Raw genomic sequence first — 13,126 nt, forward strand, 5'->3', positions numbered from 1 at the left:
AATGTGTCGCCATACAATTGGTCCATCTTACCTGGCTTATCTCACCTGGTCCATCTCACCTGGTCTAAGTAACCTAGTCTAACTAACTCACTTAGTCTAACTCAACTGGTCAACCTCACCTGGTTTAAGTAACCTTGTCTAACTCACTTAGTATAACTCACTTGGCCCATCTCACCTTGTGTTACTAGAATACTCGGTCTAACTAACCGTCTAACAAACTCAAACTAGATATAACTCACTCAGCTGGTCTATCTGACCTGGTCTAAGTGACCAGGTCTCACTCACCTGGTCTATCTGACCTGGTCTCACTAACTTGGTAAAATTGACCTGGTCTATCTGACCTGTTACAAGTGACCAGGTCTCACTCAACTGGTCTCACTCACCTGGTCTAACTCAGTGTTTCTATCTCAGGCTGTCTTACCTTATTCTTCCAACAGGAGTTCATCATGACATTAGGCTTCTGTCTCTTCGGAGGAAAGTTTCGGCAAAGGTCCATAAAGTCCCTCGGATTCTCCTCCAGATGCACATGACTGCAGGTCAAACTCCTGAAGCTCCCATCTCCTGAAGCTCCCAACTCATAAAGCTCCCAGCTCCTACGCCACTATCTGGATATTCAACCAATATATCAGACCTACACACGACTCATCAGGACTACACATTCCAGATCCCAGGTATGTCTTCATGTCTCTCTTTCTCTCTTTCTCTCTGTCTGTCTGTCTGTCTGTCTGTCTGTCTGTCTGTCTGTCTGTCTGTCTGTCTGTCTGTCTGTCTGTCTGTCTGTCTGTCTTCCTGTATCTCTGTCTGCCTGTCTTTTTTTCCTCCTGTCTCTCAGTATCTGCCTGGTTCTCTGTCGGTCTGCCTGTCTCTCTGTCTTCTTGTCTCTCTGTATCTGCCTGTCTCTCTATCTTCCTGTCTCTCTGTCTTCTAGTCTCTCTGTATCTTTCTGTCTTCTTGGCTCTCTGTATCTGCCTGTCTCTCCATGTGTCTATCCATCTGACTGGAACATATTCAACATCTTGTTGCTGGATGAGGGAGAGAGAGTGAATAAAAGGGAGGGGCTTATCTGCTGGGCCAATGCACATGAAGTAGAGCTTATCTCTTTATCTGTCCTTGCCCTCATCCTCACTCTCTCTATACCTCTATCTCTTTCTATATATAATCTCAATCTCAATCTCAATCTCTCTCTCTCTCTCTCTCTCTCTCTCTCTCTATCTATCTACCGGTATCACGCGATTTCGTCCTCATGCGCACGAACGTTAATCTATTGAATCGTGTCCCAGAGCACGATAGTCAGACTTTTTTCGTGCTACACAGAACGAAATGTAAACCAATGCATTCTGAATGGGAGTGTTCTCAGACAATTAACGTGCTCCACAAAACGAAACGAGAGAGAGAGAAAGAGAGAGAGGGAGGGACAGAGAGAGAGAGCGAGAGAGAGAGAGGCTTCAGAAAGGGTGTGCGCCGATAGTACAGTGCACCCTAGTTATGTTTATGCCAAAACCACAAATGCTATATATTTAAGCAATGGATCACGACAGGCTGTGGTATGTGCTCATTATACCACTGTTAAGGGGCGTGACTTTCGTTTCGTATTATGGCGAAACGAAAGTCATAGACACACTACATTTAAAAAGAAACCAAGAAAGTCAAAGTAGCCGTTTTATTAAAGAATACAAAAAAGTAGTCCCTCCTGGCTGCCTTCAAAATGCACGACGGTCGCTATGCAACACACTTTAGCGTCCCTCCGAGAGAAGGCTCGGCTAGAGCGGTTCGCCGGGAGCAGTTCACTCGCCGTGTGCCTAAGCTTTCGTTAGTCTCTCCATCGCCTTGCTCACTCCCGGAGTAACAACATTTACACCCTCTCCATCATCCAACATATGTTTTACTTTGTAACTGTTTCTACTTCCAGGCGCGGAGTGATATGCAAACTTTCACAAAATGATCGTCATAGCAGTTATGTATACGCTCATTATACAACAGTTAGGAACCAATCAGATCTCTGGATTTAGGCCCCCCGTTGTATAAATATATATATATTGCCATATATATAATTAGGCTATATTTATATTATTTAGCGTGTAATGAGACAATCTGTAGCCAAATTGTCGAAAATGCCAGAGAATCTCCGGAAATATCAGCATGGGAAATCGGCGCATCAGACCCATGAACCTATATATATATATAAAGAAAGACTTCATCTCAAGCGGGAGAGAACGTTTGCGGTGCTGGTTTGTGTCACGTAAATACAGGGCTCTCAAGTCTCACGCATTCGCCGTGAGACACACGCAATTCAACCCATGCACACAGTCAAACCCGGTCTCACGAAAATACGTGACACTGTCACGTTATTTAATCTATTGAAACGTGATGAGGGACACGTATTTTCTACATTTTGTATTTCAAATGGAAGTATTTGTCATGTCACTAAGCACGACTTCCAAACTAAGGTTCTGTCCGGGGGCGTTCTCCCTAATGTCCCTTAAGGAGCTCCGTACAGATCATTCATTGTTGAAAATTGTCTGTGATAACTAACAAATGACAGCTTTTGGCCACCTGTTTCTACTTAAAATTGTCTGTGATAACTAACAATATGACAGCTTTTGGCCACCCGTTTCTACTTTCACCTTTGATTCTGAGAAATTGTGACAATTCACGGATACATTAAATGCAGGTGCGCTGCTCTGTAGGCAAACTGCAAAGGAAAAAAGGGTAGCTGCTTCATCTGTTCATTTTAGAATTGTGTGTCTTGATGTTTATTTTATCTAGCCATCTATTGTCTTGCTATGGCTATCAAATAGGCTATGTGAATGAAAGTCTGCGTCGATGCCTCGCAAGTCCAGTGTCGCGAGCAGACGTTGCCATGACATCTAGAAATCATACCGTATTTAATGGGTTATCATTAATATTGATGTGTAGGGGTTGATTATAACTCGTGAATTATATTTTTTATACCACGGTCTGGGGGAATACTATATTCTGATTGGCTGCAGTGCGTGCATTAACTCCTGATATAGGCCTACAGACACCTGCTAAGTAGTTCCAGTCAGTGTTTAGATTCTCTGCCCGAGCCCGGGCCGATATTTCCCACCACTATCCTCGTTCCGGGCCTTTGATCGAGCGTTTTTATTTTTATTTTATCATTGGATTATTGGCCTAATCTGAGGAGAAATCTATGCCATAAACAGAAATATTATAGGCCTTTATTACACAGGTCTTCTCAATGCCGTGGAACGCTCCGTTCACTTGCATGGGTAGTGGTCCGGTGACTTGTCAACCCCAGCGTCTTCCGTTGCTAAGCGACGTCACCGTCTTTGCGGACAAATTATTTCTCTGCTGATCAACACTACGAATGGCCAAAAGACTTGTATTCCCCCCTTAAATAAATACTATGGCAGAATTATTATTATTATTATTATTCTCATTCAACTTGAACATGTGTTTTTACAGTAGAGTGGTGGAGGATGACGTATGTTGGCCAACCCGGAAGTGAGCGTCGCCCTCGGTTCCCTTGACAAAAAGCCAACAGGTTTTTCCATTGGATTTTGGATTATTGCAGAAACATTTGCATCTTTGAAGCACCTCCTCAAAAACAAAATAAATAAATAAATAAAAAGAACCGTGCTCCAAAGAACGAAATGTAAACCAATGCATTCTGAATGGGAGTGTATCTCAGATTTTTCCATGCTACACAGAACGAAATGTAAACCCATGCAAATAAAGACTTCATGGTCATAATAATTTAAATATCATTAATCTCCTGAGTGTGTCGGGTGGTATTCTAATTTTTTCAACGGGGCTGCATCCAGTCACTTGACCGTCATGGTTGCTATGGTGGTTGCTATCGACCGCCCCCCTCTAATCCTTACATGGCTCTAAAAACCACACGGCAAAGGAGCTGCCGTCGCTTGGATGTTTTTATTTTCTGCAGTTTAGACTTCTTCTATAACCTATTTTTTTTCGTGTGGTAGAAATTAATGATTCAATTCTATGGTAAACTATTATTATGAGGTCTGTATATCTAACGTGGAAAACACACGGTGCCTGGGAGTCTGGGTTCAGAACAGATGGTGGGACCCCTAAAAGGAGCAGGGAGCTACGGGGTTAAGGCATGCTGACCTCAGCCTAGTGTCTTGGGCTATCTTTGCTGACCATTTGCTGACCATTTGCTGATCATTCAGGTTAAGATGGATTTATGACTGAATGGAGGCGGACACCTCAAGGAGAAGCTGCTCAGTTTGTGTGTATAAAAAGACGCCGCAGTTTGTGAACCACAGTGACTCTATAGATCTACTCAGGCTGTTGTCGTTGTTGTTTTTCTTCACGATAAAGTCTTTTGTCAATTCTTGCTCCGGAACCCTCGTTTTATTTTACTCTCTCTCTCTTGAATTAGTCTAAGTGTTTATATCTCGATTAATCTTCAACACTCGCTTGCAAGATTTTGGCCTGAAGTTCTTCCCAGACCTACACCCTAGCCATCCAACATGCATATTTGAGAATTAGGCCTCTCTTTAATAATGACAAAAAGTTATGAGAGAAATACCCATGAACTTTTTGTTATCTCATAAGCGGCGTGGTGCCGGCTCCTTTTGACCTTTTGACCCCAAGCTTCAAAAAAGTGGCCACAGGCCAGCTGTGTCTACACACCTTAAGCCACAAATGTACTCGGACCCCTTCCTGCCCTCGGGGTCCGACCGGGCCAAGTTTCGGTGCGGGGGTCCCCGTTAGGCCGTAGAATAAGGTATTGAAATTTCAGGGCGGTAGGACCTTCCTATCTCAAAAACGGTTTTTCCACCTGGAGCTTGACCTGCAGCCAATCAGAATACGAGTATTCCCCCAGACCGTGGTATAAACAATATGATTCAGGAGTTATAATCAACCCCTACACATCAATATTAATGATAACCCATTAAATACGGTATGATTTCTAGATGTCATGGCAACGTCCGCTCGCGACACTGGACTTGCGAGGCATCGACGCAGACTTTCATTCACATAGCCAAAAACAAGAGAATAGATGGCTAGATAAAATAAACATCAAGACATACAATTCTAAAAATAACAGATGAAGCAGCTACCCTTTTTTCCTTCGCGGTTTGCCTACAGAGCAGCGCACCTGCATTTAATATATCCTTGAATTTTCACAATTTCTCAGAATCAAAGGTGAAAGTAGAAACGGGTGGCCAAAAGCTGTCATATTGTTAGTTATCACAGACAATTTTCAACAATGAATGATCTGTACGGAGCTCCTTAAGGGACATTAGGGAGAACGCTCCCGGACAGAACCTTAGTTTGGAAGTCGTGCTTAGTGGCACGACAAATATTTCCAATTGAAATGCAAACTGTAGAAATTACGTGCCCCTGATCACGTTTCAATAGATTAAATAACGTGCCAGTGTCACGTATTTTCGTGAGACCGGGTTCGAGCGTGTGCATGGGTTGAATTGCGTGTGTCTCACGCCGAATGCGTTAGACTTGAGAGCCCTGTACTTAGGTGACACAAACCAGCACCGCAAACGTTCCCTCCCGCTTGAGATGACGTCTCTCTTTATAGGTTCATGGGTCTGATGTGCCGATTTCCCATGCTGATATTTCCGGAGATTCTCGGGCATCTTCGACAATTTGGCTATAGATTGTCTCATTACACGTTAAATAATATAATTATAGCCTAATTATATATATATATATATATATATATATAGGCAATATATATATATATATAGCATTTGTGGTTTTGGCATAAACATAACTAGGGTGCACTGTACTATCTGCGCACACCCTTTCTGAAGCCTCTCTCTCTCGCTCTCTCTCTGTCCCTCCCTCTCTCTCTTTCTCTCTCTCGTTTCGTTTTGTGGAGCACGTTGATTGTCTGAGAACACTCCCATTCAGAATGCATTGGTTTACATTTCATTCTGTATAGCACGAAAAAAGTCGGACTAGCGTGCTCTGGGACACGATTCAATAGATTAACGTTCGTGCGCATGAGCACGAAATCGTGTGATACCGGGTTGGCGTGTACCTTGCATGTGCATGTGTGTGCAAGCCCATATGTATGTGTGAACTGTGTACATGTGTTTGGCTTAAAGGGGTGCGGGCTGTTCCACTTTTGCCAATAGGCATACACCTCCACATACACACACATTTATAATCTTTCTTTATTTTAACAAAACTAAGTAAAGCAGTTAATCCTTCTTAATTTAATATTAATAACACTGAGCTCCTGCTCTGAGTATGGTTTGAATGGTTGACTTACACAGTCGACTTATATAGTCGACTAGCTCCAATATTCTGTATGGCTGAAATGTTTTGTATATTGTGTCTAGTTTGTGAGTCTGTTGACCCACATTAAGCCAGTGAGGAGCAGAGAGGAGTACAGACCATTACAGAGGAGCAGAGAGGAGAACAGACCATTACCGAGGAGCAGAGAGGAGTACAGACCATAACCCAGGAGCAGAGAGCTGTACAGACCATTACGGAGGAGCAGACCTGTAAACACACACTGGGACTCCTCATTACCTCACTACTGTACCCAGATCAGCCCTGTAAACACACGCTGTGACTCCTCATTACCTCACTACTGTACCCAGATGAGCACTGTCAACACACGCTGTGACTACTCATTACCTCACTACTGTCCCCAGATCAGCCCTGTCAACACACGCTGTGATTCATTACCTCACTACTGTACCAACCCAGATCAGCCCTGTAACCCCACACACACACACACACACACACACACACACACACACGCACACGCACACTAGAGCTACAAAGCTAGCTTCTGTACCATGCTAACTCACCCTTAAACATGCTAGCAATATGTGTTTGGGTAGTGAAACAAACCGGAATACCAACAGAGAGAACAACAGACACACATACAGATAGACTGGCAGGCAGACAGACAGAGAGTAAATCAGGCATGCAGACAGAGAAACATGCAGAAAGGAAGAAAGACAGACAGACATACAAAGGACATCGATAACAGTATTTCAGAGAAGGGAATGGATGCTGATTGGCTCATACAGAAGGGGTTAAATGTGACCAATAGGGCAGGAGGAGGCGTCACCTTAGTGAGCAGGTGGGAAGGCTTCCCCGCCATGTTCTTTAGAATCAGAGAGGTCTCACTGTCCAGATAGGAATGCTTTGGAGAGAGAGACAGTGAGAGAGAGAGACATAGGGGGGGGGGGGGGGGGGGGGGAAAGAGAGACATAGAAGGAGGGAGAGACAGAGCATGAGAGAGGGAGAACAGAGGAGATTGTTAAAAAGGCAGCAATGGATGAATCTAGTGCTTTGTTACAGGCTGCAAGAACTGTCGTGTGATTAAGAGAAGAAGATGGAGACAGTACACGGACATGTTTGGCCAAAGTACTTGCGAACAATACAAAAGTCTTGCAGACACACAATTACCATGCCAAAATCAAGGTTATAACTTAACAATCTTAACGTCTCTGGTTCTTCCACTTCAACGTCAATCTGAAATTGTTGCTGTTTGCGGACTCTTGGTACTTCAACAACGCGACTTTGAAGAGAAGGGGATTGTTGCGTGCGATTATTGCCCGGTTTTGTCTCCTACCGGATCCCCGCTACCAAAGCAACGCCACGGGGGGGCACCACGGCCGCGGGGGGGGAACCACGGCCGCCGGGGCACCCCCGCGGGGTATCCCTGGGGGCACCACCTCCATCGGGGCACCACCTCCGCCGGTGCACCGCCAACACCGGAGCACCGCCACCAATGCCTGGACACCGCCACCAATGCCGGAGCGGTGCCCCAATGCCAGGGCATTGGGGCACCAGCTCCCGCAGGAGCCCACAGCAGTAAATGAAACGTGTGCCTTTAGGTGAAGGCTGGTTGATGTCCGAAGCACCGTTAAAGCAGCTGTAAATTAAACGTATCGTATGCCTTTCGGGGAAGGCTGGTGGATGCGTCTGTTAAAGCAGGTGTGTTTAATTGTAATCAGGGACCATGACTTTGTTTGAGTGGTCCCTTTAGGCTATTGGTTGTCATGGTTACCAGGTCACCAGGTCCAAATAGTAAGATAGTTTGGTCTTTTTCAACCAGAATGCAGTTAGGCAGCACTAATCTGTCTGTTCCCTCTCAGCAGCTGTTATACTGGGAGCCACCAGTACAACCACAGACTTATATTGGTTATACTGGGAGCTGCCCAGTACAATCACATTCCCCTACGAGTGGACACTGGGTGCTGTCAAGTACAACCGGTGGTTGTCCTGGTTTTCCTGGGAGCATGGCTGCATCAGGGCGTTCCCGTTGATACAGAGAGAGGAAGGTCACTTAAGACAGGAGTGTGTGGGCGTGTACCTCTGTACTAGCCGGCCCCTGATTGGTTCCTTCGGGAGGGGGTGTGGCCAAAGAGTGGTTGGCGTCTGATGGGGCGAAGCGCAGCACTCTGTCCAATGAGTCCATGGAGGAGGCGGAGTTAACAGACGCCCCCGAGGCAGAGGCCACAGAGGAGCGCGAAGAGTGGGCAACCAGGCGGGCCTGAGAGAGAGACAGAGTTAGTCATAGTTAGTTAGTTTGTATAGTGGGGATGTGTGAGACACAGAGTTATAGTAAGTTAGTTAGTATAGTGGGGATGAGTGAGACAAAGAGTTAGTCATAGTTAGTTAGTTATAGTAGGGATGTGTGGGTGTGCCTGTTAGGTGGGGTGAGTGTGGTCTGAAGGCTGAGAGGGAACTGAGACTAAGGGCTGTACCACAATTGACCTACTCTATGCAATTTAAAGAGGCAGTCCACACTCACTTTCAGAACAGAATTTGACCCACCTCCTGATGGTGTTACATGACCTGCTCTAGAGGCAGTGCATAGCTCCTAGAGGTGTAAAATGACATGGTCTATAGAGCATTGGTTCTCAAAGGGCGGAATCATTCCTGGCGGCCCGCAATGACATACATAATTATGTAAGTTATATTAAAAAAAAAATATATATATATATATAGATATATATATATTATTTTTATTATTATATCAATATTAATTTAAACGAAAATAAATGAATATAAAGAGAAAAGTCGACTCTCTCTAGCTTTCAATTAAATCCTTTTACATTTGTTAGTTTTAATCCGACTGTACATTACTTTGAAAGGCTGAACCTCAGTTTCGTGATTTAGACCTCATTTGACCTCACTCCCGGAGGTCCACGGTGCAATGTTTTTTTTGACCACTGGGATGCTGGCGGCGTTTTCCCGCCATTTATTTTTTCCTTTGGCGGCACTCAGTCAAATTTTGGGTTCCTAAATTGGCCCTCAGTTGTCAAAACTTTGAGAACGCCTGCTCTAGAGGCAGTGTGGACCCCCTAGTGGTGTAACATGACCTGTTCTAGAGGCAGTGTGGACCTGCTCCTGGTCTAACTTGATCTGCTCTAGAGGCAGTGTGAATCCCCTAGTGGTGTAACATGACCTGCTCTAGAGGCAGTGTGGACCCCCTAGTGATGTAACATGACCTATACTAGAGGCAGTGTGGACCCCCTAATGGTGCAACAGATCACCTGCTCTAGAGGTAGTGTAGACCCCCTTGTGGTGTAACATGACCGGTTCTAGAGGCAGTGTGGAACTTGTAGTGGTGTAACATGACCCCTTCTAGAGGCAGTGTTGACCCCCTAGTGTTGTAACATGACCGGTTGTAGAGGCAGTGTGGACCCCCTAGTGGTGTAACATGACCGGTTATAGAGGTTGTGTGAACCCCTAGTGGTGTGACATGACCTGTTCTAGAGGCAGTGTGGATCTTCTGTCTAGCTGTCCAGCTGAGCTGTAACATGCGGCTGCACCAGAAGATGCAGATGTAAGGATTCAAATGTCACGTCTTCACGGCTTGGTCACAAAAGACGTGTTGAATAAAGTACATACTGGCTAAGGCTTATTATTATGTGTGTAGCAAGATTTATGCAAGAAAAGGCTGAACATTGAATGTATTTGTTGTTCAGGAAAAATGTGTTGACAAAAAAATCAATACGATTAATGCAGAGAGAAAATAAGATGCATATCATTGTCAATATGCGAGACCCTATTTGCTTGCTTTGCCTAAGTGTGGATTAGAGCTAGCTGATGAATCCATTACCTTCATAAAAGTTTCCTGGATCGCAGAGAACGCCATTTTTTATTTGAAGCCACCCTCCCATACAGCTACTGCCTCACTCCACTTCACTCCTCCTTCACTCCACTTCACCCTACCCTCACTCCTTCACTCTCACCCTCACTCCTCCCTCTGGAGATCCTTCACTCCACCCTCACTCCTCACTCTGGAGCTCCTTCACTCCACCGACACTCCTCACTCCACCATCCTCTCTGTGGCTCCTCACAGGACACTCCATCTTGTTTGGACTTTAACATTAGGATTAGGATCTGCAAACATTGCTCATTCCTAAGGTCTTACAAATACTGACATGTTGGCCCTTTGCTAGGTGGAGGCTAATTGAAACGTTTTCTAAGGTTGATCATTGTGCCCAGAGGTTCAGCCAGTGCTGTAGTGACACTATATTATGTCAGTAGTCTGTTATAAATAGAAAAGAGACTACTGCACACCCGCACGTTGGGTCCATTAGTATTTATTCTTAATGTACTGCTTTTTTGTTTTTAGTGTTTGGTAAAGAATAACTAAACACCCAACCATTTTGCTGCTGGGACATCTCTTTAACAAGAGCCAAACTGCCTGTCCAATTTGTAATTTGTAACTAATTTGTTGCCAACTTCTATGGAGGTACTATCAGTGACTGTGGTACTGTTTTCTTATTGTTCATTATCGTTATCTGTGCCTGTAAACATAAAACATTAGATGCAAAAAAATTGTAACATGAGTTTACTACAGAACATTGTTTAGAATGGTTGATATCATCTGCTGGTATTCCAGTACAGATCGGGCCATGTCCATCTGAAGGGGATCAGGGTTGACCCAACCTCATTGCCGTTTTCTATTGGTCAGAGAGCGATGGCACTGATTGGGGGACCAGAACTTCTCTGTCTGAATGGTCTGAGGTAAACACAGCTCCCATTCAACTCCTGGGTCTGGGAGGGTCTGGCTTTGCTTAGTTTACCATTTATTTTGAAAGGCACCGTAAACAATCAAGGCAACAAAAAAGTTAATCTCTACATTTCCTCAAGGTATCATTCTTCCTCAAATATCTATGATGCCTCAGTGTGTGTCACTCAGAGTGTGTGAGACACGGTAGAGCGATGTCGTGAACACAGAGAAGGGTGAGATGTTAAGGAGACCATCTTCATCACGTATCTAATGCGCAAGTAACTTCTTCAAAACGTAACACCACAACGCCCATGATATATCTAGCTCATGCTACACTGCTATTTAGTGTTATACCCGTAAATCCACACTTACTGTACATTGCTTTCACTGCCATGAAAATAACACAGTATGGTGAATTATGTCTATAGAGTCCACCACAAGAGTACACTTTGTTGCTCGAACGTAATACTACACTTCTCCTTGAGCCTCCCGAAATGTCTTTACACTTTTTTGCTCAAACTTAATATTACTCCTCTCCTTGAGCCTCCCGAAAAGTCTTGCGATATTGATATCCCTCTTCCCCCCTGCGGACTGTTTGAGTTGTTTAATTGTTCCTATTTTTTGTGCTATGTGTGACTGTAGGCTACTGCTCCCTGTCCTGGCCATTTTAAAATGTCAATGCACTTTTCAGCCCTGAATAACATTGATTTGCATGCATAATATACTACACTTTCCATTGAACAATTACCCCTGTTAGCCATATTTGACTAATTTTATAATATTATCAAATGCTCACACACAAGCTGCTTTCAGACACATGTGTAAAGTCTGATATTCTCCTGCTATTCTCCTGATGGGCCGTATGTGTGAATAACATATCCTGACATTTGTACCCTGAAAACCTCCTGAATAATACTACCCCTTGGGTAGACGTGTTTGTACCGAACCGTCACGGTACAGGCACTTCGGAGCGGTTACAGAGGTGTACCGTGGTACGTAAATGTGGCGTACATAGCGTTAATATGGCGAATGTAAAGGCTTGTTTTGCGATGCAGAATTGGACAATAGGTCCATGGCGTCGACAGATAGTTAAAAAATATTGAATGCTCTCCGGCTATGGAGAGGGATCTGCGTGTCTACGTACATCCCTTTAACATGCACACGCTAGGGATGGGCAACGATCGTCGAATAGTCGGCGTCACATAGAATATCGAATAATGAATATGACTATCGTTATTTACATGGCTCTTCTCAATGCTGTTGAACGCTCCGTTGACTTGCATGGGCCTTCACAACTTCTGGTGGTGAATAGCGTCCTCGGTTGCTAAGCGACGTCAACATCTTTGGCGGACTGTGTGAAGTTATTATTTTGACGTGTTCACGTGTTTGAAAAGTTCACCGTCATGCAGGCATTGCAGGCTGTGTTCAGTGAAATAAAGAAATAAATAGCGATCCGTTTTCGGCGCATGTAGGTCTATCTGCCTAAGCCCACGTTGAAATAATTTGGTTGTTGAATGTTGATGGCGCAGTTGTTGAAATTAACAGATTGATTTCATACAAATCATAAAAGCCTCTCCCTGTGTCATTGTGGGTGCGTGTATCCGAGGTGCGTGCCTGCGTGGGGGGTTCTTGATTGACCGATTTTCGAATATTATGCGAATACTTCTCAGCAAATATCGAATAGTATTTGTTGCCAGAAATGCACATCCCTAGCACGCGCATTTCAAAAAGCACCATCCAGGTGTCACTATCACTGTTGCTGTGGAAAAAAAACGATTCTATTTCAACAACCCCTGTCTGGGAGTACAGAAATGCAAATGCCATAACCAATTTTATTGTTTATTATTGTTTATAGTGTTTTCATTGCTGTTTATCTACGGACATTCTCCGTTGTTGACAAACAAGCATTTTTTTCGCCAAACTATGAACTGTACCGTGCTGTACCGTGCCTTAAAAACCGAGGTATGTACCGAACCGTGACTTTTGCGTACGGTTACACCCCTACTTATGTGTGAGAGAGGAGTAGAAATTCGGTATTTCTCACACCACTTCAGTAGGCGTGTTGATTTTGCTTCTGCATGTCATTGAGTGGCCCCCTGAATGATAATCAGCCTGTTGCCTTTTTTTTTCCGCTGAATGGTTAAAAAATATTTAAAT

At 44.2% G+C, this 13,126-nt stretch overlaps 1 protein-coding gene across 1 annotated transcript in view; it reads right to left on the bottom strand.

Annotated features, from left to right (window-relative positions):
• raph1a (Ras association (RalGDS/AF-6) and pleckstrin homology domains 1a) overlaps window positions 1-13,126 on the bottom strand; it is a 217,693-nt gene that overhangs the window by 103,619 nt on the left and 100,948 nt on the right. The window contains exons 7-8 of the mRNA XM_056611093.1: window positions 8,315-8,494; window positions 7,064-7,138 (exon numbers count right to left, since the gene is read on the bottom strand). Coding sequence (XP_056467068.1) covers window positions 7,064-7,138; window positions 8,315-8,494 — 255 coding nt within the window. The remainder of the gene's footprint in view (window positions 1-7,063; window positions 7,139-8,314; window positions 8,495-13,126) is intronic.

This window comes from Gadus chalcogrammus, chromosome 16 (genome assembly GCF_026213295.1).
Source record: "Gadus chalcogrammus isolate NIFS_2021 chromosome 16, NIFS_Gcha_1.0, whole genome shotgun sequence".
Taxonomy (NCBI): domain Eukaryota; kingdom Metazoa; phylum Chordata; class Actinopteri; order Gadiformes; family Gadidae; genus Gadus; species Gadus chalcogrammus.